Source organism: Prionailurus viverrinus, chromosome C2 (assembly GCF_022837055.1).
Source record: "Prionailurus viverrinus isolate Anna chromosome C2, UM_Priviv_1.0, whole genome shotgun sequence".
Lineage (NCBI taxonomy): Eukaryota > Metazoa > Chordata > Mammalia > Carnivora > Felidae > Prionailurus > Prionailurus viverrinus.
Window position 1 is genome coordinate 9,606,746 of NC_062569.1, and position 25,335 is coordinate 9,632,080.

Consider the following 25,335-nt stretch of genomic DNA (forward strand, 5'->3'; position numbering starts at 1 on the left):
TGGAATATCATTTTGCCAAATGTTACCCCTGCAGGGAAACGGGGTAAAGGGTATAAGAGATCTCTGTATTATTTCCTGCATCTGCATGTGGTTATTTACACGATTAACTACAGTGACCTCAATTCAAAAAATTAGCCCACAAAATGTAAGTGTAATTTCTAACACAATCCCGGAGAAAAAAAAGCCGCACCGAATCATGCTCTCTCGTGTTAGGGTGACATGGGGCCAGATTAGTTAAGGTGCAGCCCGGTGTAATTTTCCTCCCCAACAGCAGAGGGCGTGGTCCTCGAAGGCAAGGGGGGCACTAAGCAGGCCCCCAGTCATAATCCCGGTTTCAGCACAGAGGCCTTTTGTGACTGCGGTGGGGGTGGGGAAGGGGGAAGGGGGTCTGTTTCCAGTCGACCCGGGAGTCGGTGAGGGGGGGGGGGGGGGGCTCCTGCATCTTTATCTGCGCGCCCACAGCCCAGCACAGCTGTCTAGCATGAAAACTAACTCCTGTCGGGGCGTAGGAATCTTCACTTAGGGATTTTTCCTGACCCAGGGCTAAGGGAACAGTTTAGAGCAATTTGAGCCGGACTCCACCTCCATCAAATTAAACTCTGGTGTAAACCAACCCTTACAAATCCCCCTAGCCAGGCAGCTCCCCTGGAGGGGAGGAAGGAGAGTTCCTGAGGCGAGCCCCCGCCCCCACCCCCCTCAGCTCTCATCAAGTGCAGGGTGAAGGCGGCAGAGGGAGGGGCCCCGCCTCCTGGCTCCGGAAGGCCTTGCTGGTAGGATTTCAGATTTGGAGCCAGATTTCGGGGCTCCTTCAGTTAGAAAATCATTCCAACAGATCAGATTCCTCCGAGCCCATTCACGAGGCCGATCTTTACTTGGGTTTGATAAAATATTTAGAGACCTATTGCATTCCAGTCGTAGAATCTACTAGTAGTGTTAGGTTGGCTGAGTAACCCACTTAATTTCCAAATGCCTTGCTTGGGCTGCTACTGAATGTGGGTCATTGTGAGAGCTTCGCCAAGTCTTCACCAAGAATTATTTTGTAGAGTCGTCGTTATAAAGAGTTCCTATGAGGTTACTTCTTGCAAAAGTGGCAAGTTTATAATTTTTTACACTTGGGTCCTCAGCCCATTTACATTCATTCCTTCCTCCCCGGAATAAAGCCTAGGCTACCTTCTTGGTGTTTGTTGAATCGCGAATCGATTCCCTGCCATCTATTTAAATACAGCAACCCTGAGGTTTTTCCGCAGACTAAAGCATTCTTTCATCACATGACCTTTTTCCCCCCACAGGAGAACAAAGACGGTCAGTTCTAAAGTGGCCTACATACAGCCTCTTATGACCACAGTAAATTATATATATGATGAAATATCACTCTGTGTATGTATGCGTATTTGTGTGTAGCAGTAATAGTCTTTTTGGTGTTGATTAAAGAAGAATCTACTACCCTGGTTTTCGTGGTGTAGAAACTGGTCTCCTAGGCGTAGAATTGAGGGGAGGGGAGGGGAGGAGCTTTGTCATCATGTCATTATCAGCTAAAAGTGTTATTTAATAATTGCACCACCAGCTGCTTTCTGAAGGATCCCACTCTGTCTATGTGGTTGGGTCTGTATGGTTAGTGAGGTCTACACCCTCTCGTTCTGGTAAGTCACACATTGGTGGCTGTGCTGCTGACCCACTTCCGTTTGCTGAGTTTATATGCAGCCAGACCCCTTTCCACTCCAGCGCCTCGTCCGTAGTGTCACCTCTAAGTGTGCACATGCACGTGAGTGCGCACGCACGCGCGCGCACACACACACACACACACACACACACACACACACAGTGTCAAACCCTTGCAGGATGGGAAGTTACCCCTCTCTCAGTCCTCCTTGGGGCTCTTCCCCAGAAATGAAATCCAATGGTGCTCAGCACAGTGTGGGTTGAACACAGCAAAACCAACAACCCTTTGTGTCTGATCCACAGGCACAATTTGAGGGCCACCTGTTTTGGTGGGTCATTTGTTTGGCCCGTTTGTGATTGTCGTTTCATTGCCACTTTTATTTTTTGCAGTTTTATGTGCTGAAAGAGTTGGCCAGATGACTAAGACGTATAATGACATAGATGCTGTCACTCGGCTTCTTGAGGAGGTAAGTGTTTCCTGGGAGGCAAAGGGCCATTTATGATTGACTGATTAAATTGATTAAAGAATACATTATTGTCTGAGTGAAGAATTACCAGAATTGGGCCCTCTCAGGGTATAATGCAATGGTTTTACTTTTTGAACTGGTAGCTATGTAAGTCTTTGTAGCTATAACTTTGTACAAGGTATGTTAGGTTTTAAAAGGAATGTATTAAAGATATAAAATAGGACTACTTGCTAGAATAGCCAGTTTAAGATTTTTAAAATTACAAAAAAAAAATTTAATGTTTATTTTTGAGAGAGAGAGAGAGAGAAAGAGAGAGAGAATGAATGGGGTTGGGGCAGAGAGAAAGAGGGAGACACAGAATCTGAAGCAGACTCCAGGCTCTGAGCTGTCAGTGCAGAGCCCAGTGTGGGGCTTGAACTCACAAACCGTGAGATCACGACCTGAACCGAAGTCGGACGCTTAACTGACTGACCCACCCAGGCACCCCAAAGTTTAAGATTTTTTAAAAACCTTTAAACTGTATTGTAATACTATATTTTAAGGGTGTCTAAAAATGTCAGAAAAATACATCATTATCCATATCTATATATTAAAAAAAAAACACTTCCATCAGGTTAAGGGAATAATATGCAGCATAGAAATAAAATCAGCATGGAAAGAAAAATATAGGAAACTTGCTTAGGGTTGGATGAGTTGCTGGTATTTTAGAGACTGGTTTTCTCAGTTTCTTCTTAGCATTCTGTTGGCAGTTGAGAATCCCGGTGCTGTGCACACCTCTACAAACAGATGAGTAGCATATGTAGACCCCCATGCCTAGAACCGGCCAGAACACCGTAGGTTCTTATAAGTGTATATTGAATAAGTGCCCGGCTTTAAATGTTACCAGGCCTTCATGGCACAGGTGCTAACTTAGACCCTTGTTTCTGCTCTGGAACTGGGATTGACTTTGGGTCATGTTCTTATTCATTAGCCCTTCTCCAGGAAAAGAGGAGAATCATGTGGGAAATGCAGAAATCATGGTTGTCATTTTCGGCCGGTTGTGGGACAAGGTTGAAACACAGGGCTGAGTGGGAGTGATGGGACCCAGAGTTTTTAGAGGCGTCTTTTTACCCCGCTTTTTTTTTTTTATTAAAAAAAATTTTTTTTTAACATTTATTTTTGAGAGAGAGCGCGGAGGAGGGGCAGAGAGAGGGAGACACAGAATCTGAAGCAGGATCCAGGCTCTGAGCTGTCAGCACAGAGGCCAACACAGGGCTCAAACTCACAGACCGTGAGATCATGACCTGAGCTGAAGTCGGACGCTTAACCGACTGAACCACCTAGGCGCCTCATTTACCCCATTTTTTATGTCTCTCTTCCCCTGTGTTTATTCCCATCTGCATATCCAGTTTTCTCATAGCTGCTCCGAAGCCTGGACTCTGAATTCCCCCTGAGTTTCTCAGGGCTCACCTGCCCAGCAGCTCGTTCCCCCCCTTCTCCCGCAGTTGGTCCCCCACTAGTGGAGCCAGCTGTGTTGAGTGTGGGCAGGAGCTGAGGCCACTTGGCCACCTGCATGTCACAGCGGTTACCAACTTCTCAGGCCCAAGCAAGTGATGCTAGGTTTTGGGCTGTGTGACAAGGCCTTCTGGTGGGAAGTGGCTGGCATTAGGCACTTGGGGGCCAGCTTGGTTGGCAGTACTGACTTTTTATTCTTTATTTTTTTTTAATGTTTATTTATATTTGAGAGAGGGAGAGAGAGAATGAACACGAATGGGGGAAGGGCAGAGAGAGAGGGAGACACAGAATTGGAAGCAGGCTCCAGGCTCTGGGCTGTCAGCACAGAGCCCGATGTGGGGCTCAAACTCCTGAACCTCAAGAGAAGACCTGAGTTGAAGTTGGACACGTAACTGAGCCACCCAGGTGCCCCATAATTTTTTTTAATGTTTATTTTTGAGAGAGAGCACAAGTGGGGGAGGGGCAGAGAGAGAAGGGGACAGGGATCCAAAGCAGGGTGTGTGCTGACAGCACAGAGCCCGATACGGGGCTCAAACTCACGAACTGTGAGATCATTACCTGATCCAAGGTTGGACGCTCAACTGACTGAGCCATCCAGGTGCCCTGGCACCACTGGCTTTGAAAATGGTTCATCACAGAACCTTTCCCACTGTGTCCATTCCCCAGCACCCCCCCCCCCCCCCCCCCCCGTCGTGCCATGCTGTCAGCTGTCAGGACCCCCTTGTGTTTCCAGCATCCGCCCCTCACCCCCCCACTGTTAGCCATCCAGTCTTCTTAGGGGGCTACGTCTGGACCACCTTTCTTTTCATTCCAAGGCCACTCCGCTCCACCGGCCCCCAGAGCCTCAGCGGTGAGGTTTTGTTTTTCTCTGCAGCTGCCCCCATCCCAAGCCTGCTGACCACTTTGCCCCACCCCCCACACTTGGAGACACTTAGGAGACCTCACTGTGGTATCCAAAAGCCACCTACGGACCACATTCTGAAACCCCTTCTAACTTGTCGCCAGGGACCTGCCCCATCTTTCCCTGGCTCATGGGGACCTGTGAAGCCATCCGTCACCACAGCCCCAGGTGGTCTGTACACAGCCCGCCTCCCCACCCCCCCATGAGCCCCATGAGCACAGGAGTCATCTTGCAGCTCCCTCCGTTTTGTTTCGTACTTTTTCTGGGATGCTGCCTCTGTGAGTGCCCACTGCGTGCAGTTCTTGGCTCCTGCCAGGCGTGAGCTGGAGTCCACGTGATCCCCCCCACAGGGCGAGATTTGTCTCCGCTTGAACGTCTGAGGCTTGCTTCCGAAGAGGCCGGGGACCACATCCCTTCGTGCGGATACCGGATACTGGGTGTCAGTAGTTCCCCTCCCCCAGCCCGTCTCCTGCCGTCATCCTTTTAAAAAGCGAGTTGTTGGAAAGAAGGCTTGTGGGGCGCTTTCCTCAGGTGGCTCTCTTGTGCCTTGTCTGTTTTATTTTTAGCAGCTCACCATGGCAGTGGTCTGGGTGTCTCTGTTTTAATGCCATTCTTGTCCTGATAAGAGCCATATCTGAGTCACTGCCTTTCCTTGGAACTAGGTGGTTCCCGGGTTAAAGTCTCCCGGCCTGGGTCACGTGACAATTGTACCGTGCTCGGCTTGGCTTCGGTTCCCTTTCCTCTGATCATCTGCTTTGGTTTGCAGGCCTGCCATCTGCAGGCAGGGTGCCGGGGAGGGAGGCGGCTGGGTGTGCACAGGATGCCAGTGCACAGCCCGTCGGGAGGGGGGCGGGAGGGGAGCTCTTGCTTCGCCTCCACGGGAAAGAGGATTCCGCAGCTTGCCTGGCATCCTGCCGCTGGAGTTACCTTTTGGAGAGGGCTGTTCCGAGGGTCCCTTAGTCATGCGTTTTATCCTGAGATCGGTGAATGAGATGAGTCAGCTGCTCAGTGTGGGAGGCTTGTTGCTCTCCATCCTCAGGGCTGTGTCAGACAGCACGAGTGCCACGGGCAAAAGGGGCTGAGCCACGTCACAATCCTTTTCATCAAAGCACAGGCAATTGGAATGAGCTCCACGTGCTGCATTTCCCGAGGAAGGAAGGAACCGGCTCTCTTCATTGTTGATTTCCAAGGGCCTAAATGATTTATTTGCAACCTGTCGTTCTCACTGTCGTTTAGCCCAGTGGTCATAGCCTAGGTGTTTTCCTGTTTTTAGAAGTAAACACTTACCGTATGTCGGCGGGTTGTAATAAATAGGAGTGCTTTCATTCCTTTGGTTCTCCAGAAGAAACCCAACCCGTCTGTCCCCCTTAGGAAAGAAAACACAGCTCTACTACAGTAAGTTTTTACCTATTGTAACTTTTAGATGAACTACCTTTAGATAACTTTTAAGTAGTCTCTATACCCAATGTGGGGCTTGACCCTACAACCCGGAGATCGAGTCCCTTGCTCTAGTGACTGAGCCAGCCAGGCATCCTCCCTTAGATAACCTTTAGGCACCATGTAACTTGTTTAATTTTTCATTTCATCCATAAATATTTTTACCATTACTTTTTGTCTTTTTTTTTTTTTTTTCCCAGCAGAGAGTTTTTATGTTACTCTAAAGATGAGATCTTTGGTGTAGATGAGGGAGGGCGCCCAGCTGCAGGCAGGGAGGCCCCAGGTCTGAGGTTTGCCGTGTAATGGCGGAGGGCGAGGGCTTCATTGGGCGCACAGCTCATTGGTTTTTTCTTCCCCTGCTTGTTGCCCTTGAGCTCTGGCCTCTGTGTGCGTGGGAAGCCCTCGCCGTCCTTCGGGTGCTCCAGCTGGCCTTGCCCAGCGGACCTCCATGATGACCATATTTGCTTGATTTGTGTGCCGTGGGGTCTGCCCACAGGACGTGGCCCCGGGCGTACAGAATGCCTGTGCTTGTTGGAACTCAGCACGGTCCGCGCCGGGATGGACGCGTGGTGACGGCACAGCGGCCAATGGGCATGAAGTGCTGGCTGGGTATTCAGCATGAGAGCTTGTTCCGGTGGACGGATTTAGTAGACTTGCGTTACGTTCGCGGAGACCATGCTTCCAAATGGACACTGGTACTCCAGTTTGGCTGAAACTGCCTGCACCAAATGCTCGCTTTGAGTTGGCCTGGAGAGCTAGGTTCCCTCCCGCAGTCCCTTGAGGTCCTTTCCCCCAGGGACCAGATGAGCACACCTGTGGAGCTAGGGACCCTCCTTGGAAGACGCTGTAACCAGCGTGGGTAAGTCCACAGAGAGGAGTGTCTCAGCTCATTGGGCAGCTCATTGTGCAGCTCATTGGGCTGGTCCCCTTTGTTCCTTGGCAGGCACAGGAGGAGGCACGAATTGTGGGAATAAGTTGGACGTATCTGTGGCCCTTGATGTGACACCCAGCTAGCTTCTGGGGCAGTGGTGATAACAGTTGCAGGTTTTAGGACTGCGAAGACCAAGGGGAGAGGGACCACCATCTGTGCAAGAGAGAGTGTCAGATCCGGAGTTCTCCCAGACCGTACTTTGACCTCCAGCGCTTGCCTCATATTTCAGTGAAACTCCCATGAGAAGCAGGGCAGGTGTGCTGTTGATGCACAGAATAATTTGGTGCAGATGTAAGAAGTTAGAAGTAAAAGCTGCCTTTGTTTTCCTTTTTTTTTTTTTTTTAAATATCGTTGACTTCTGAATCATAATGCTAGAAGCCTTTTCCAAAGGTAACCCCATCTCCCCTCGCCATCTAAGATGAGAGAACAGATGAGGGAATTGGGTCCCGAGGATGTTCGGGCAGAACCCGACCTCTTACAGTCATGGAGAAGGGTTTGCCCGGAGCAGTTAAACTCGACCAGTACCCACTGTAAGAAATGCACCTTAGGTTGTGACTTGATACTCACCTACATAAATACGTGACAAGCAAAAGTGTAAACATTAGTTAATACCCTTATCACGTGGAATTCACTTTGGTATTTCAAGTTTGTGCCGTTGAATTTCATTTAAAACAAAATAGCAGTTGCCATTACAAAAATGATTCTCCACCTACTGACGGTTTATAAAAAGCTAATCTGGAGTCTCCCTGACCTTTGTTAAGTGGAAGCTGTTGGCCCGAGGCCATGTACGCATTTGCCTTTGCCACCTGTTCAGATGGGACACCAATCAGGAGATAATAGGCTTTTGGTTCAATTTTATAAGGAAAGTAGTCATGTCAAGAATGGGAGTTGAACTTACCCGTTAAGTAAGTTACCTGAAGTTATTTGTTACAACTTTCTTAACACCTCCGGTGTCTGCCTCTTTACTGATGGCACCTCCCTGAGGAAACTTAGGGACCGGCTTTTTAAGGATTTCACAAATACCAAAGCTGCTGCAGAGAAATGTTTTCGGAAGCATGTTTCTCTGGTAGGAACGGAGACTTGTTTTCCTGGGATTTTAAGGGTCTCTCCTATTGCCCGAGGTCTGCGTAGCTCTTGCGCGTTATGTGGGCAGAGCGCCCCCCTTCTCTGAACAGGTATCGAATGCTGGTATGCGGATGGCGAGTGATTCATTCCTTTGTCATTTCTAAATGCCCTGTTTTCCTCAGTTGACACGCAGCACCCTTGGCTCCTTCAGGAAGCGCAGGTGTTTTGAACGTCTGTTCTCACTCTTGCCTTTCATAGAAAGAGCGGGATTTAGAACTGGCTGCTCGGATCGGCCAGTCGTTGTTGAAGAAGAACAAGACACTAACGGAGAGGAACGAGCTTCTGGAAGAGCAAGTGGAACACATCAGGGAGGAGGTGAGGAGCTGTGGCGAAGGCCGGGCCGGGTGGGCTCGGGCGGGCTTGGGCTCAGGGCCCCTAGACCTGCCTGCTCCGAAGTGGCCACCTGGAGGCAGAAAGCCGCCTTCCCGCTGCGCCTTCTGTTCATGACCCTCCTTTGGACAGTGTGGACGGCACCAGCTGGGTAGGAACAGCCCTCATGGTCCCTGTCTCCCAAGAGTCCGCATCCTCCATAGGCTGGGAAAGACCCTCAGCACGTGGCAGGAGGGCACATGGGCTAAGACGGCAGTGAGCAGAGGGTCCTGAGGGGGGTGGGCATGGGCAGGCTGGCGGGGAGCCCGGTCAGGAGGAGGCCAGCCTGTGCTGCAGAGGAGGCCGGTGATCGCACAGTCTTCCTTACAATATAATTTCATGTTTGTAAAACAGACCCAAAAAATAGCCTGTTGTTGTCATGATAGAAACCCTGTCATTTCCATGATACAAATCTTGGTGAAAGAGTATCAGTGGTCAGGGGTAGGAGGTAGAGTAGGTTTATCTTAAGGGACTCGGGTTTCAGAGGAGTACCACTGGTTTCCCGGAAGGTCATGGTGTGGGCAGGAGGAGGCAAGTTCTGCAGAGTCAGATGGTGTCGCAAGGCTTAGGAGTTAGAGCCGGGCCCTACTTTGTACCTTTTTTTTAATTTTATTTTTTTAATGTTTGTTTGTTTATTTTTGAGAGAGAGAGAGAGAGAGCACAAGCGAGGGAGGGGCGGCGAGAAAGGGAGACACAGAATCTGAAGCAGGCTCCCTGGTCCAAGCTGTTAAGTGCAGAGCCTGAAGCGGGGCTCGAACTCACAAACCATGAAATCATGACCTGAGCCAAAGTCGGACACTCAACCAACTGAGTCACCCAGGCGCCCCTGTAGTTTCTTATCCATTATCCTGTTCTTTTAATTTGGAATTTTAGCCGTGAGGACTTTCATTTGATACTCTTCTTCTCCTGGTTTCTTCTCCCCCCCCCCCTTTTTTTTTTTTTACTTTTTTTAATGTTTATTTTTGAGAGAGAGACAAAGTGTGAGCAGGGGAGGCACAGACAGAGAGGGTGACACAGAATCTGAAGCAGGCTCTAGGCTCTGAGCTGTCAACATAGAGCCTGACACAGGGCTCAAACTCACAAATTGTTAGGTCATGACCTGAGCTGAAGTTGGACGCTTAACCTACTGAGTCACCCAGCCACCCCTGTTTTTGTTTTTTTGTTTTTTAAACATGTATTTATTTTTGAGAGAGAGATTCCCAAGCAGGCTCAGAAGTGTTAGCGCGGAGCCCAACATGGGGCTCGAACCCAAGAATTGTGAGATCGTGACCTGAGCTGAAATCAGGAGTCAGCCATTTAACCGACTGAACCACCCAGGCACCTCTCTTCTCCCTTATTTTCTATCAGAAACTTTCTAAGTGGGAAGGGATGCCCTTACTTGTGTCTCTTAGATGCATTCAGACCTTTTCCTTATTAAAGCTGTTCCCCGCTATTGTTGTCTGGGTTTAATAATTGTTTTCATATGATGAAATAGATCTGCGTCTTTTGAAAGACAATAAGGTCAAATGTGGTTGTGTTTTGGAGAAGTAAAGTTGCCCCCTGCTTTCCTTGCCCCCAATGGTCATGGCCTGACTTCCCCTTCCCTCAGGCATTAAAGCATTCCAGGTCAGCCTCGTCTTCTTTTTTTTTTAAATCTTATTTATTTTTGAGAGAGAAACAGAACATGAGAAGGGGAGTGGCAGAGAGAGGGAGACACAGAACGTGAAGCAGGCTCCAGGCTCTGAGCTGTCAGCACAGAGCCCGAGGCGGGGCTCAAACCCACAAACCGCGAGATCATGACCTGAGCTGAAGTGGGACGCTTAACCGACTGAGCCACCCAGGCGCCCCTCAGCCTGGTCTTCTGAGCAGAGGAACGTGTTGCCCAGGACCCAGTAAATGGTCAACCATTGCCCCTCACGTGCTGCTTCCCCACGCACCTGCCCTTGTGTTGGGGCTTCTTGCCTCACACAAATGGCATGCAACTCTTGGGAAGTGGAAATACCTCTTTTTGCTTGGAAAAGCTTTGAATTTGAAAGCTGTGATATGCTCCCCTTTGGCATATTATTAAATTGTCAGTCTAGATATTGAAACTAAAGCTTTTGTGCACATAAAGTCTGCTTCTCCATGGAAGTCATAAACACTCGGTTGTGTAGGAAAGCCAAAATAAACCACGGACCCCAAATCAGATTAGAAACCAGAAAGAACGAAAACTTTGTTCTAATTTTTGCTTACAGCGGTAGCTCCCTGTTCCTCCTTACTGAGTGGTAAACGGGCAGTGAAAACTTTTATGGCACAGGTTTGTTTATTTTAGACATCAAGTATAAATCAGGTGATTTGCAACAGCTGCCTTAGCAGTAATCAGTGTGGCCACTTCCTGATGTCTGCCTCTGTTCTCCCTGTGTCTGAAATTGCTATCTTGTGATCCTTGAGTACAGAGCAAGGCCTGGCCAGGCTTGGCTGGGAGCCCTGTGAGGGTGTAGCAGTCACAGGGTGGGGCTGTGAGGGGTGACAAGCTGTTTGTAGCTGCCCACCCGGAGCTGGCATCGCCAGGGTCCCGGTCCGCGGTGGCATTCTGTTTCAGCAGAAGTGAATGGCCTCTTTTTTTCATTTGGTAACAGGATCTTTTTCTCTGGCCGTTTGCCCAGCCGATCATCTGGCTACTTGCAAAACCCATATGCTGCCTTGCCCCCCTCCCCCAAATACCATTCTGGAACCTTCTAGTCCCCGCTCACCTCATCTCTGAACCAAAGTAAAAATTATAAATTTAGGCAGAGGGCTTTCTGTCCAAAAAATAACGGACTGTATTTTTCTTAAACGGGGTCAAATGCAGTCTCTTTTCTTTGTCGAGCACAGCATCAATTACACGCGTTCACTTTTGGTAAGGAACGAAATGTTGTCCCCCCAGCAGCAAGTGCTGGAAAGTGACGGGGGCATTGTCAGTGCTTGGGGATGAATGTGAGCCCCCACCCTGTCTGTGCAGGTGTCCCAGCTCCGGCATGAGCTGTCCCCGCCGTGTCTGTGCAGGTGTCCCAGCTCCAGCATGAGCTGTCCCCCGCCATGTCTGTGCAGGTATCCCAGCTCCGGCATGAGCTGTTCCCCCCCTGTGTCTGTGCAGGTGTCCCAGCTCCGGCATGAGCTGTCCATGAAGGATGAGTTGCTGCAATTCTACGCCAGTGCTGCAGAGGACAGCGAGCCCGAGTCCGTGTGCTCCACCCCGTAAGTCCCTGCGGCCGGGGCACAGGCGGCTGGCTGTTGCCAGGGTCTCTGGACTTGCCTCGGCAGGGTCGCCTCACCGGCCCGTGAAGGTCAGCCACTCCCAGCCTTCCCCAGACCGAGCATCTCCTCGTGCCTCAAACAGATTGATTGTGCTATTTCAGCGGGACATTTAGCAGTTTTGATTGATCTGGCCTGGCCATGGGCCCGGCAGGTGGGTTCTGGAACCAGAGATGCCATGGTGGGCCCCTGGGGCAGAAGGTGTGAGGCATTCTCTGGGGGTCAGCAGAGCCTCACGTTAGGAGCACGAACTCTCGAGCCCAGTGGCCCGAGTTCAGAGCTTGGCTCTGTGGTTTTACTAGCTGTGTGCTCTTGGCCAAGTTACTTAACCAGTCTGCTCGTTTCTGCATTTGTAAAATGGAGAGACTGATAGTCCTTATAGGGTTATGAGTGTACAAGTAGAGTACTTAAAACTGTTCTAGGCACGTTAGAAGTGCGTTACAAATATTAAATAGACTTCCAGGCATCCAGAACTGTGTAGGCTTTGAGTAGTTGATCCTGCTGACTTCTGAGGCCATGTGGCAAATGCCAGTGATGAACAGAGGGTTGCGATGTGGGTCCTGAGGGTAGCGAGTCTGTGAGCCGACGGGTGCTGTTTTCCTGGGGGGGGGGGGGGGTCACTTGTCACACCTGCATGTTTCATGATCACTCGATGGAAGAGCCCCCCGAGGTTCCCTGGGTTTGCCAGGTTGCGGGGAACAGACGTCTCTCCCCAGAGCGAGCCCGTGCTCTCTCCCCCAGGTTGAAGAGGAATGAGTCATCCTCCAACGTGCAGAACTACTTTCATCTGGATTCTCTTCAGAAGAAGCTGAAGGACCTTGAGGAGGAGAACGTCGTGCTCCGATCCGAGGTGAAGCGCGCTCCCTGCCCCCGTCCCCGCTGGAGGGTGGTGGCCCCTTGGCCTCAGGTGGCCGGAGCCGCCGTGGCTACAGCACCATTCTCAGAGGCAACAGTCTGTGGGAGAGTCGCCTGCGCTCAGCTCCCAGCTGCACCCAGCGCTTGTCAGGCGAGCCACGTCTGTGTGCTGGCCATTGGCCTCCGGGGTACACACGCCCATCCGGGTGGGATCCTCAGGGTGGGTGACAGTGGTGGGCCCCTCCTCCTTCAGCTAGGGCAGGGGTCCCTCGGTGGCGGGGGCAGGGGGTCTCTCCATGGTGTCCTCCAGCTCTGGCATGGAAATGACGTGGAAGCCCAGGGTGAAAGCCTCATTTCCAGGTTGCCGCAGGTCAGATATGCCCTAAGGAAATAGCACATGAGAACTTGGAGACCTATTTCCTAGACAATTAAAAAGGTAGAGCCAAGGCCATGTGGGAACTCGTGCTTTTGAGTGTTTCTGACTGGCTAGTCATTGTGCCAGACACTTTGCCTGTGTTCTTTTTTTCAAGTTTCACTGCAAGGCTGGAAGCTCCTCGTTTACAGCCAGAAAACCGGGACCCAGGCAGCGGAGTGTTTGATTTGCTACCATGGTGCAAGATAGTGAATGACAAAGCCAGGATTTGTGAGGCTCTGTGATTCTGAACCTCCCGTTACTTCCTTTCACCCACTGCCCCTACCTGGAAACACTGAGGCATGCAAGTTTGGTACTTTTTGTCCTAATTCAGTGAGTTTATGCTCTGTGGCCAGAGGTATGGCTAGTCGAGTTAGGGCTGCAAGCCCACCTGAGCTGGCCCAGGGGTCCCTGAAACCCCTCCAGTAGGGCAGACCACCTTGAACTTGCTCACATGCTGGACAGAGCCTCATGTCTTGGCTGAACAGGGCTAATGATGAGGAAGGTGATGTTCTCTTAGACCTTAGGTCTTCTAGTCCTCATTTACTGGTGGGTAATACAAGTGCAGAGAGACCAAAGAGGGTTGTCCAAGCTTTCTCTGCCAGCCAGTGGCTGAGCCAGGACTGCTGCCCAGAGTTTTCCATTCTAGTGCCTGCCCCAGGTAAATGCTCCAGTCCTGGACACACAGCGGTTCAGCTGTCAGAAAGCCCACCTAAAGCAAGAGGGAATCCGATCCCAGCTACAGATTCCATCTCAGTTCAGAAGTACAGTGTCTCCCTGGGATCTGGGGGCTCAGAGATACCTTCTTTCTACCTGGGATATTTTCATCAAACCTTCGGATCTCTCTTTTCCCACATTTTCAGCCTGGAGCAGGTTCTCCCGAGTCCTGTCTCCCAGGTCTCTGAATGTTGGTGCTTTCCTATTGTACCTGGTTTTTACTAAGCTGAATACAATAGCTCTAACTCCAAGTCAGACCTCACAGGAAGGTGCCTCACATAAAACAAGTGTGAGCCATTCTTGTGGTCATCCTTAGAGTGCCCGTGGTAGACAGAGCTGGGTCCTAGATACTGTTGGGGTCACAAAGGGGTCTGTGTCTGCGGTCTGGGACAGACGCAAACGAATAGACAGACATTGATACAAGGGTGGCTCCTGTAGCACGCGTATTGCCTTGTGTGGCGCCCTCTGGTGGTACACCGTTTTCATCTCTTCAGCTTTGAACATCCGATTCCTTAACTAAGCAGGGCATTCTGATGGACTTTCTGGATTTGAGGGTATAATGGATCACAGATGGGGAGATGGTCAAAGGCAGCATCCCAGACCCAGGCTCATCCTTGCTCTATGCCTCGGCGCCTTGCCCGCCCCACCAGTCCAGATGTGAATGTGGGGCCTCTGACCTGACCCTTGTCCACAGGCCTGCCAGCTAAAGACGGAGACCATCACCTACGAAGAGAAGGAACAGCAGCTGGTCAACGACTGTGTGAAGGAGCTGAGTATGTCCTGGCCCTCGTGCTCCACCCCTACCCCCTCTTTTTATTTCCTGCATCATTGTGACTAGACAGATTTGCATCACCCTTGAGAAAGTACAATCTCCCTGGCCAGCTTGGGTTCAGTAACATTTTTCTGAAAACTAGCACCCCTCACTCTGACTCATGAGAAATTGGGTGCTCGGTTGTCATCCATGCACTGTCTTAATTTCTCTTCTCACGGAGACGGATGTCTGATTTCGATGTTGGCTTTCTACTGGAATACTGGAGTTATATGATGCCTAAATTAAGCCCGGTTACGGAGTTCCGGTGTTAATGTGCAAAAACTGGTTTCTTGTGACTGATGTGCAAAAGTTGAGGCCAGAGTTCTCTGCTTTGCAAACAAGTACTTCCCCTGTCCCTTCCATCATAAGTTTACAAGTTAAGACAAAAGGGCAAACAATATTTTGAGCTTCAGCAGAACACTCAGTAGATGAAACACACCCTGTGTTCACATCTAGTAAAATGAGTTATGACTCTGAATATGGGTTGAAAGCACCCAAGGGAATTAGACTGTGCAGGTAGCAGTTCCTTCTAGAATGGGGTACAACAGGGGTTCCTGTTAATGATGTGGATCTGCTTATGCATGAAGGTGAGAATTTGGGCAGATGGACCTTGGTTTGGTGTGGCATCTCCTGCCTGACGCCCAAAGCCTGATTTCCTCTGGGGAGGCAGCTGTGGTCAGGGGGGTTGGGCCCCCACATCAGGCCCGGGAGCCACACCTGGGGGCTGCCCAGACTGAGCCAGGCAGGAAAATGGGCACTGTTCCTCCCTCCGTGTTCTCTCCATTTCTGCCCTCCCCCCCCCCCCCCCCCCGCCCCTGTCTTGTAACAAAGATGCTTTTTCTTGTGCAAGCCACAAAGAGACCATTCTCTCTGGGTCTGACTCCCTCTGGTGGTTGTCATTTCTTGATTAAAGGGGATGCCAATGTGCAGATTGCCAGTATCTCAGAGGAGCTGGCCAAGAAGACTGAGGATGCTGCCCGCCAGCAAGAGGAGATCACGCACCTGCTGTCCCAGATAGTTGACTTGCAGAAGAAGGCCAAAGCTGTAAGCTTCTGTTTCTTGAGGCAGTGCAGATGGCATTTGCAGTTGAAGACCGTGCCCTTTAGTCTCATAGTTTAGGATTTTGTGCTGCCCCTTTGGAGAAAAAGGCTTAGCAGATTCAATAGGACAAAGCTCGTTGTCCTGAACCGGGGAGGGGATCCTGTCATCACCACTTATCTCCTAAAAAGAATCTGCACGTTAAAAGAGTTTGTGAACAAAGGTACTGTCGATAGGGAGTTTTGGAATTTAATGTTTGAATTTTCTAGTCTAATATTTGTTCTTGCACAGCACACCCAGTGTGCTCTGTGGCAGAACAACACCCCCCTTTTTTAAATCAGTCTTGCAGCAGCAGCAGCAAGAAGCAAACCCAAATACGGTTTAGTTTCCCGGCTCAGGCCCTTGCTAGAAGCAAGGCGAGGTGACGTGCGTGTGGAGAGGGGCCGTGGCTGTGCTGGATGGGGGCAAGGCTGCTTTCAAAATCATATAGAAGGAGGGCGAAATTTTTACTCTGGCACAGAAGTCTCGTTGTAGAAATGTGACGGGATTGTAACAGCTCAGATAATAAGAGGAGAACAGTGAGCCGCTTCCAGTGTCTTAAAAGAGAAGCTGACTGGCCCCTTGGCGTGTTGCAGTGTGCCGTGGAAAATGAAGAGCTGGTCCAGCACCTGGGGGCGGCTAAGGATGCCCAGCGGCAGCTCACGGCCGAGGTGAGCGGCTCTGCCTCCCTTCTCCAGGCCCGTCCCGCTTCTCAGCCTCCCCCTGCCAGGCTGGGGGTCACTACCCGTTTTTCTTCTGAATCGAAAGTCGTTCTTACTCGTAAATTCGTGCTCACACTGTCACTGCCACGAGGGCCGGGGAGGCTGGCGCCGCACAGCCCGCTCCCGCTGAACGTTTCCATCAGCGAAACGACACGTTGCTCGCCGCGTGAAGCCGCCTGTTGAGAGATGTGGCTGGAAACGAGGGTGTGACGATCTCTCCCGTTCGTGTCAAGATAGATGGATGCTGTTGGGAAACAAATAATTTTTTAATTTGAGTATAGTTGGCACACCCTGTTAGAGTCGTTTCGGATGTACGACGCAGTGATTGAGCATCTCTGTACATTATTCTGTTCTCTCCACAGTGTAGCCACACCTGTCCCCATATAGAGCTGTTGCAGTGCCATTGACGCTGTTCCCTATGCTGTGCCTTTCATTCCCATGACTTCCGCATTCCGTAATGGGAAGCCTGTGATCTCACTTGCCCGTTGTCAGAATTTGGGAGGTTTCTGAGCCCATGAGTACACACACACACACACACACACACACACACACACACACACACCCCAGTTGGAAGCCAAACTGAGCCTCAAGGGCTCTTTGGTGTCCAGCTTCAGGGCTCAGGGCCGCCGGTCCCTGACCCTGCACGCTTCTCTGACTTACTGCAGCTGCGCGAGCTGGAGGACAAGTACGCGGAGTGCATGGAGATGCTTCACGAGGCGCAGGAGGAGCTGAAGAACCTCCGGAACAAGACCATGCCCAACACCACGTCCCGGCGCTACCACTCCCTGGGCCTGTTCCCCATGGTGAGCGCCCGCTGGCTCCATGCCCCCACCTCCCACCCAGCAGGGTGCAGGGGTGCCCCCCCACCCCCGTAGGGAGGCGGGGTCTGGAGCATAGTCTTTGCGGGAGGCTTCTGGTCCCACAGCTTGGCTCTCGATCCGAGTCAGGGGCTTGTGTGCCCAGCTGGTGGCTCCTTGACTACGTGATTGTTTCTTTCCCATCCCTCTGACTCCGTCGTGTTTCCTCCTCTTCTCCTTGACCGGTAAATTTCGTAGGAACCTCAGATATTTGGAAGATGTTATTCATACATTATTATTTTTCTGACCTTGTTAGAATATGAGCTATTTTGGCCTCACCGTGCATTCCAGAATTCTTAAATTGCCCATACAGTCCTGCTGGTTCTTTCTAGGCTTATTTTTTTGGTAATTTTTTTTAATGTTTATTTTTGAGAGAGAGAGGGAGGGAGGGAGGGAGGGAGGGAGGGAGAATGTGAGTGGGGGAGGGGCGGAGAGAAGGAGACACAGAATCCGAAGCAGGCTCCAGGCTCTGAGCTGTCAGTACCGAGCCCGACGCAGGGTTCGAACTCACGAACCGCGAGATTGTGACCTGAGCCGAAGTCGGGCACTTAACCGACAGAGCCATCCAGGCGCCCCTGTTTCTAGGCTTATTAATCGTTCTCTCGGTGGTTTTCAGTATCCGTGATCTGAAAAAATCTCTCTCCCCACTATAGGAGCTGCTTTTACATTCCTACAAAATGACTTGCCCTCAGTCTTATTTCTTAACTCTGGCTTGATCTCTTTTCATGTTTGGGCTTTGAGAAAACATGGTGGAAAGGCGGCTTTTCCGGGTTGGCCCCTCCCTGTTGGGGTCGGGCAGCCCAGGGCAGGCCCCCGCTCTGCCGCTCATTTCCCTGTGATGCTTGGTGAGCTTCCTCATCTTACCTTCTTCTGTCAGAGGAAAACCCCTTGAAGGTGGGGACCGTATCTTACTTCTCTTCTCCTTCCCTCTGTCGAGTAGCCTGTTATCTGCACTGTGTTCACATGTTGTAGAAGTGTAGATGCTTAGCAGACACTGGGTTTGGATGGGTGGGTAAACAGACTGAAGAACAAAGTGCCGAGAACTTTTATATTCAGGTTCTATTTCCGTGGTTTGAGGGAATACCACGGTCTCTTTGAGGAGAGGACTTTTGAGAGAAATACTCCCAAATGAGATACGAGTAGATGGCAGCTTCAGTGTTTGTGCAACTCGGTCCCTTCCGGATTTGGCCTTTCCTTGGGGCTCTTTGCTTTCACACCCCCCCACCTCCCCCGCCGGCGCTGACTCTGGCTACCCCCGACGCTTGTTGCCTGCCCCATGTTGCCTAAATCACGATCTCCTTTCCTTCTTGCTCATGTATATCAAAATCAGCCTGGAGCGATCTCTCTCTCTCAGCTTGACTGAAATTTAGTGAAACCAAAACAGAAGCTGTATGACGTAGCTTTCCAAGGAGTAGATTGGCGATCCAGCGTGTCCAGGAATCCCGGTTACGGGATTTAAGAACAGGCTGTGCCCCAGATTCCTCCACCTAGAGCTGATGACACGGAGCTCAAAGACTGTCCTACGTGGTGATGTACATTCCCTGCCTCAGTTTCCCTCCTTCCTGGCTTCCCATCTTGGCGTGGTGACCTCCGGGGGGGCATCTTATCTCCCATGCACTTGGGATTTGCCCCACGGCATTCCCCACTCACAGGGATGGACCCGTAGTTTAAAACGAAGCCCTTACATAGCGAAGTCCAATTAAAAATCTGTATTTGGGTTTCTGCAGAGATCCTCAGCTTTCATATTTGCTGAGGTAGAGCTTCTGTTTGCCTTTTTCTGTAGCTGTTGGCATAACTCAGCTTTTTGAAGATGGCTATTTTTAAAGTGCACTATGTATTAAAGGTATTTAAGGCAAGCTGAGTGGTGCCGTGCCTTGTGTTTCTGGAGCAGAACACCAGAGCTGCCTCTCTCGCTCCCAGACTCTCTAACTGCTGAGTGGCACGGTGAGTAGCAGTTTCTGCCTGAGGAGTGCATCCCCAGCTCTCTTGCCTATGGCAGGGGTTCCTAATCTAGGATCCCCACCCCGGATTCAAGGGGCCCGTGAACTTGCCGGAAGGTCATGTCTTCTATTTTCATTAATCCCTAGTCGTTTCTTTCTTACGTGAAGGTAGGCAACAAACCACAGCGATGTTAGCACCCCCGTGATTTTGTCACCAGTTGAACTCATAGCCGCTTTCATGGCACATTTCAGTTGTAAATGTCTCAAAACTCCTGTTCATGCTGAGCTCCACTTCAGAAGCCAGAGCCCGTGTGTTTCTGTTTCACCATCGTCGTTACTAACATTCTTGTAACTAGTTCAATAGATCTGGCTTCCTTTTTGTCCTCGTTATTAGATTCACTTAAAAATATTATTCTAAGAAGAGGTCCGTGGCCTCCCCAGACTGCCGGATGGGATCACAACCAAGAAAAGTCATAGAGCCTGTTTGCGACATTCTCCCAGCATGGCCTTGAAATTGGTAGTTTAGTATCTTACCTCTCCTAATTTGTGTGAAGATATTTTCCTCATGCAGAGCTCTGAATGTAAGCTGTGTGGTGAATTATAGTATTAAGAAAAGTAGACTGGGGGCACTTAGGTTGCTCGGTGGGTTAAGTGTCTGATTTTGGCTCAGGTCATGATCTCATGGTTCGTGGGTTCAAGCTCCACGTCGGGTTCTGTGTTGACAGCTCAAAGCCTGGAGCCTGCTTTGAATTCTGTCTCTCTCTCTCTCTCTCTCTCTCTCTCTCTCTCTCTCTGCCCCTCCCCTGCTTATGCTCTCTCAAAAATAAACAAACATTGGGGGAAAAAAAAGGTAAAGTAAACTGGGGATGCTTGGCTGGCTCAGTTGGTTGAGTGTCAGACTCCTGATTTCAGTTCAGGTCATGATCTGAAGCTCATGACATTGAGCTCTGTGTTGGGCTCCACGCTGGGCATGGGGCCTACTTGGCATTCCCTTTCTCTCCCTCTGTTCCTCCCCTGCATGTGCATTCTCTCTAAAACAAATATATGAATGAATGAATGAATGAATGAATGAATGAATGAAAATGAATGAGTGAAAATGAATGAATGCATGCATACATGAATGAATGAATGAATAGTAAACTGGCTTTAAAAAAGTCAGTCCTATTCACCCAGAGAAGCCTTTTACAACCTGGGTTCTGTTGACTGTCAATCTGTGGGTAGTAATTACTAAATAAAATTGCCCACTTATGAATAGGAATTGAAAACAAGCCCACTAACCATTTATTGACCCAGCTTCTTGCTGACTCCTGTAAGTCTCCCCACTTGGTCCCAGGTTCCAGACTGGAGCATCCCTCCCTGACTTTGGGGCTTGGAGGTAGACACCTTGGAGTCCCTTGCTCTGTCTGCTGGGAAGCCATTGGCCACAAGTGGCCATGCAAATTTAAATCCACTGAAATTAGTACGGTTCATTCAGGTTCTCAGCCACACTGGCCGTGTTTCAAGTGCTCAATAGCCACCTGTGGCCGGTGGCTCCCGCAGTGGACAGTGCAGAAAGCACATTCCTATCATCCCAGGAAATGTGTTGGTTAGTACGGAGTCAGCCCTTCCCTTCAGGTTGTCCTAGGTGGTGTCCTTCTCTGAGGCCTGGGCAGGTGCTTTGCTGCACACACCTGGTCCTCCTGTTGGCATCTACCTGTGGCAGCATGTGGGATTGCTTGTTAGGCTCCAGCTGATACGGTGAGGAGTGGCAGGTGGTCAGGGAGGCAGCCTGTATTGTTGTTGAGTGTCAGGTTGGGGCCTGGCCCATCCGGAAAGTGAGAAGTTATCAGTGCCAGGCCTTCCCCCAACCCACAAAGTTCACAACCTAGCTGGAGAGAGATCTAAGTGGACTAACTGTTCAGGGAACTCGCAGGGACTTCATGTGTTTGGTGTCTTTCTAGGGGGAGGAATGAAGGGTTACTGGTGGAAAGGACGTGTGAGCTGGCCGTTAGAGGGAGGTGGGCGATGCGTCGTTGACGGGGAGAGCTTTTCTTGCCGGGGGCAGAGGGCCATGAGAGCAGAGGCTCAGATGCCAGTGCTCACGACTCAGGTCCCGTCGTCCCTAAGTTCCCTGCTACTCCTTGTGGCAGAGTCACAGCTCTGTGGTTTGGCCAAGGGAACATGGAGTTTGCTCTGAGACCCTTAACTGCATGGGATCGCAGGGCCTTTACACCCAGTGCCCACTGGGACTGCTCCGTTCGGGAACTGCCGTGGGGATTGCTCAGTCAGGGTTTCCAGCAGTGATGAATGCCGTCAGCCTTGTGTCACGGTAGTTTGCAAGCTTCTGAGACCTCGGTTGACACTCCTGTGGCTAGCCAGCCGGGTGCGTCTTTTAGAGACAGAGCACTTGAACTGCTGTGCACTCATTGTGTTTTCTGGCTTTTCTCAGGACTCCTTGGCAGCAGAGATCGAGGGAACGATGCGCAAGGAGCTGCAGTTGGAAGAACCTGAGTCTCCAGACATCGCGTACGGCCTCGGTTCTAGGCTTCCCAGAGACTGGCTCTTGCCCCGTGGTCATCAAAACTAACAACGTCTGGGTCTCAGACAACCCCCCAGTGATCACTGTGGTCCTTCCACAGATTTGGGTCCAGATTAAGGGAGACAAGAGAACACAGTCGATAATAGCCCCCAGCAACTCTTACTAGGTTTCAAAGATAGGTTATGAACTTCTAGAAAGTTGAGTAAGGAGAGAGATGTTTCTTATCTCTGTTAATTACAGACTCTGCCTTGACACCACGACTTGTTTTTATCTTTCCTTTCGGTGAAGAACACCGAAAGGTGTTTAAAGTTTAAGCTTTAAACAATTTTAATGTCTGTTAGGAAAAGAAAAGTGAGATGCAGTATGAAGGCTCTTCAAGGAGTGCCCAGGCTTCCACTTCCTTCCTGGATATGTTTAGGGATATTGGCCTCTACCAACTCTCTTCCTAACGTGAGCTCTTGCTCTAGGCCTGCCCTGAGGTGTTTCTGAGGACACTGTGGATCCAATTTCATTGTGTATTTTCTGTACCCGAAGCTCACAGCCGGAACTGAAATGGGATCCCGGGAGTGACCACAGTCCCTGAGCCTCGGTGCATGTGTGAAGGCCTCTGCATCCCAGAAGGAGGTGGCCGTTGTAGCAACGTGCCTACCTTGTCTCCTTAAAAAGAAACAAATGAGCATCAAAGGGAGGCTCCGCTCTTAGAAATAGCAGTTGCTAAAAAAATATTAATCTGGCGTTTACCATCTCCTTATAGAAGTTTAAGACTAACTTCGTCTTGCTTTTTTTAAATGTATATGAATGGTCACCAGATACTCATTCCACAGATATTTCTGGAGCCCTGTTATGTGTTGAGCAGTGAACGCTGCTTTCTTGGACTTTACGTTCTGGTGACCGTCGTGAAAGAGGAAAAGTATCTGGGAGACAAAAGCCCTACTTTAGTATTTTTATTTGTGGGTTAAGCCTAAGGGAGAGAAAAGCAGTATCTCCTTGCTAGCATCACCTTTAGGACACAACCACGTATTTATGACAGGCCTGAATTCAGTGGGCGTTGAGTCTCTTGAGTTCCAGCCAATGCCCTAAGAAACACTGGAAGCACGGGCTGGCAGGTTGTTTGGGGGCTCATGTGGGCCAGCTGCCTTTTGGCTCCTAGATGGTAGTTTCTGGAAGGTTGGGCTCCATGGTCATTCCTGCATTTGTTTATTCATGGATGATGTTGTGCATTCCCTCCAGTCACCAGAGGCGAGTCTTTGAGACGGTGAGAAACATCAACCAGGTCGTCAAGCAGAGGTCTCTGACCCCGTCCCCCATGAACATCCCTGGCTCCAACCAGTCCTCAGCCGTGAACTCCCTCCTGTCCAGCTGCGTCAGCACCCCCCGGTCTAGCTTCTATGGCAGTGATGTTGGCAACGTGGTTCTGGACAACAAGACCAACAGCATCATCCTGGAAGCGGAGTCAGCTGACCTGGGGTGAGCCAGCCCAGAGTTTTTATCTGGCTGTTTTGGGGAGAGGTAGTGTGTTTAGAGTGTAAGTTCAGTCATCAGAAGAGGAAGACTGATAAAAGAGTCACAGGAAAAGTCTAGAGCTTTCAGTGTTTTAATCTGGTTTAACAACACTCTGTGTTTACAGTCATTCTTGATTCTGGTATTTTCACAAACTTAAAGAGGTACAACAGGAAGCCTGCTTCTCTGTCAGATGCTGAAGGGGAGGGTAAATGAGTATTTTTCTGTTAATCTTCACTGTTGAGCTGCAGAATGGACATTTGTTTCATGAGCCCTTTGGTAGCTTGGATGTTTAAAAGGTAGAGGAGGACTCAGTCTCTCTCTCCTGGCCAGAATCTAGTTTGCTTTGGAAGGTGGGGTCCTGGACCCCCTCAAAGGTGCTTGTCCCTGGGGTGGGGCTTCCTTAGCAGTGGGCACTTCTTTGTCCTAAAGCCCTGCAGACCCACCCCTACACACACACACACACACACACACACACACACACACACACACACACGCCAGCTGTGTTGTGTACCCTTTTTACGTGATAATAAAATTGGGGAAAACTGCTTAATCAGAACAGCTCTTTAAATTCAAGAGGACAGAGAAACGCCTCTGGAACCAGTGGCCCTTCTGGTGACTAGGACCCGCATCCTGAAGAATTCTCCCTAAGGGCTCCCTAGGGAGAGGTTTATAGCAACAGGAGTTCTTTTCACAATTTTTTTTTTTGTTTTAACGCACCTTAGTGCTTTCCCTCTACCTCCCAAAACACCCACCAGAGGGAACTAGTTCTTCCGGGCAATCATTTATGCCCCCATTTTTGCCTAAATTTCAGCTGTTTGCCTCGTCCGCTTCCCTATCCGTCCTGCAGCCACTCCGACCTGTCCACCCCGTGCACCTAGCAGGAAGGCCTTCCTTGCCACACGCACCTTGCACCGCGCCCGCTGCGGGGTGCCCCACGCTCAGCCCCATCTCCCTCCTTCTGCAGGAATGACGAGCGGAGCAAGAAGCCCGGGACGCCGGGCACCCCGGGCTCCCACGACCTGGAAACCGCTCTGCGGCGGCTGTCCCTCCGCCGGGAGAACTACCTCTCGGAGCGGAGGTTCTTCGAGGAGGAGCAGGAGCGGAAGCTCCGGGAGCTGGCGGAGAAGGGCGAGCTGCTCAGCGGCTCCCTCACGCCCACGGAGAGCATCATGTCCCTCGGCACCCACTCCCGCTTCTCCGAGTTCACCGGCTTCTCGGGCATGTCCTTCAGCAGCCGCTCCTACCTGCCCGAGAAACTCCAGATCGTGAAGCCGCTGGAAGGTGATCACCGGGGGCCTCGGCCCCTCTCCACCCTCCTCAGCGACCGCCTGTGGTCCCTGATCCACCACCGGCAAGCGGGCAGCCTCTGTAACACCTACTCCTTTTTCTTCCGCGACAGCCTGCCGCGCTGCTGGTTTGAGTTCCTCTGACGGCGGCGCCCGGCCTGGGCCCGGCCGGCCGGGGCAGGCGTGCGAGTGCGCACGCGGGCCGGGGCTGACCTCCGCCAGCAAGGCCAAAGACAGGGAACCAACGTGCTGACGCTGGTTTCCCAGTCCTCTCTCCTTTGCATTTAGAACATTAGAAGTAAACCTCTTTGCGGGAGGCAGAGGCCCTGCTAAGGTACTGAAAAATTAGGTCACGCCTGGGGTCTGAGAAGCACCGGGAATGAATGCTTGGACCCCCCCCCTCCCCCCCCAAACGTTGGCGTCGGGGAGGGGTGCAGAGCAGCGCAGGAAGTAGTTTTTTTCAGTAACCATGCGAAAGCGATTTGCAGTTGGTGGGCTCACACGTTTTGCTTCTGGTCTTCCAGTGAGGAGGGTGTGGCTTTCTTCCTTCCGCCTTGGCGGCGTGATCCGAGCCAGCCTCCTGCGCCTCCACCTCCACCGCTGGGGGGCCAGGCAGGGGGCGGCCGCGGAGGCCGGTGAGTTCGGGCTTCCTTAAGCCTGCCTTTCCCAGGGGCAATTTACTTTTCAGTTCCAGGACACCCCGGATGATTAAACTCATGGAAAATTTCACCTTTTTTCTTTCTTTGTCCTCCAGGCATTATAAATGTCCTCCCTTTACTTACCACCACCCTGGCAAGAGCCACCCAGTGTTGGTATTTTTCATTTTTGACTCCTTTGGTTTGGAAACCCATGTGAGTTTGAGAGGGTGTTTGAGAGGGTACTCTGTATTACATTTCTGACGCAAAGCCCAATCAGAATCTGGGTAAGGCTGTATTTATCACTTTAGACCTATATTCTTAAGGCGTGGTGTTAGACATATGCTCTTAATTGCCGCCCCTACAA

General features: G+C 50.8%; 1 protein-coding gene across 10 annotated transcripts in view; it reads left to right on the forward strand.

The window, feature by feature from the left end:
* TRAK1 (trafficking kinesin protein 1) overlaps positions 1-25,335 on the forward strand; it is a 125,705-nt gene that overhangs the window by 79,371 nt on the left and 20,999 nt on the right. For all 10 annotated transcript variants that reach the window (XM_047874289.1, XM_047874282.1, XM_047874283.1 and 7 more), the window contains 11 exons: positions 2,050-2,126; positions 8,213-8,329; positions 11,478-11,578; positions 12,377-12,485; positions 14,314-14,392; positions 15,344-15,474; positions 16,104-16,178; positions 16,895-17,032; positions 21,455-21,531; positions 22,775-23,011; positions 24,012-24,328. In XM_047874289.1, coding sequence (XP_047730245.1) covers positions 2,076-2,126; positions 8,213-8,329; positions 11,478-11,578; positions 12,377-12,485; positions 14,314-14,392; positions 15,344-15,474; positions 16,104-16,178; positions 16,895-17,032; positions 21,455-21,531; positions 22,775-23,011; positions 24,012-24,328 — 1,432 coding nt within the window. In that variant the 5' untranslated portion in view covers positions 2,050-2,075. The remainder of the gene's footprint in view (positions 1-2,049; positions 2,127-8,212; positions 8,330-11,477; positions 11,579-12,376; positions 12,486-14,313; positions 14,393-15,343; positions 15,475-16,103; positions 16,179-16,894; positions 17,033-21,454; positions 21,532-22,774; positions 23,012-24,011; positions 24,329-25,335) is intronic.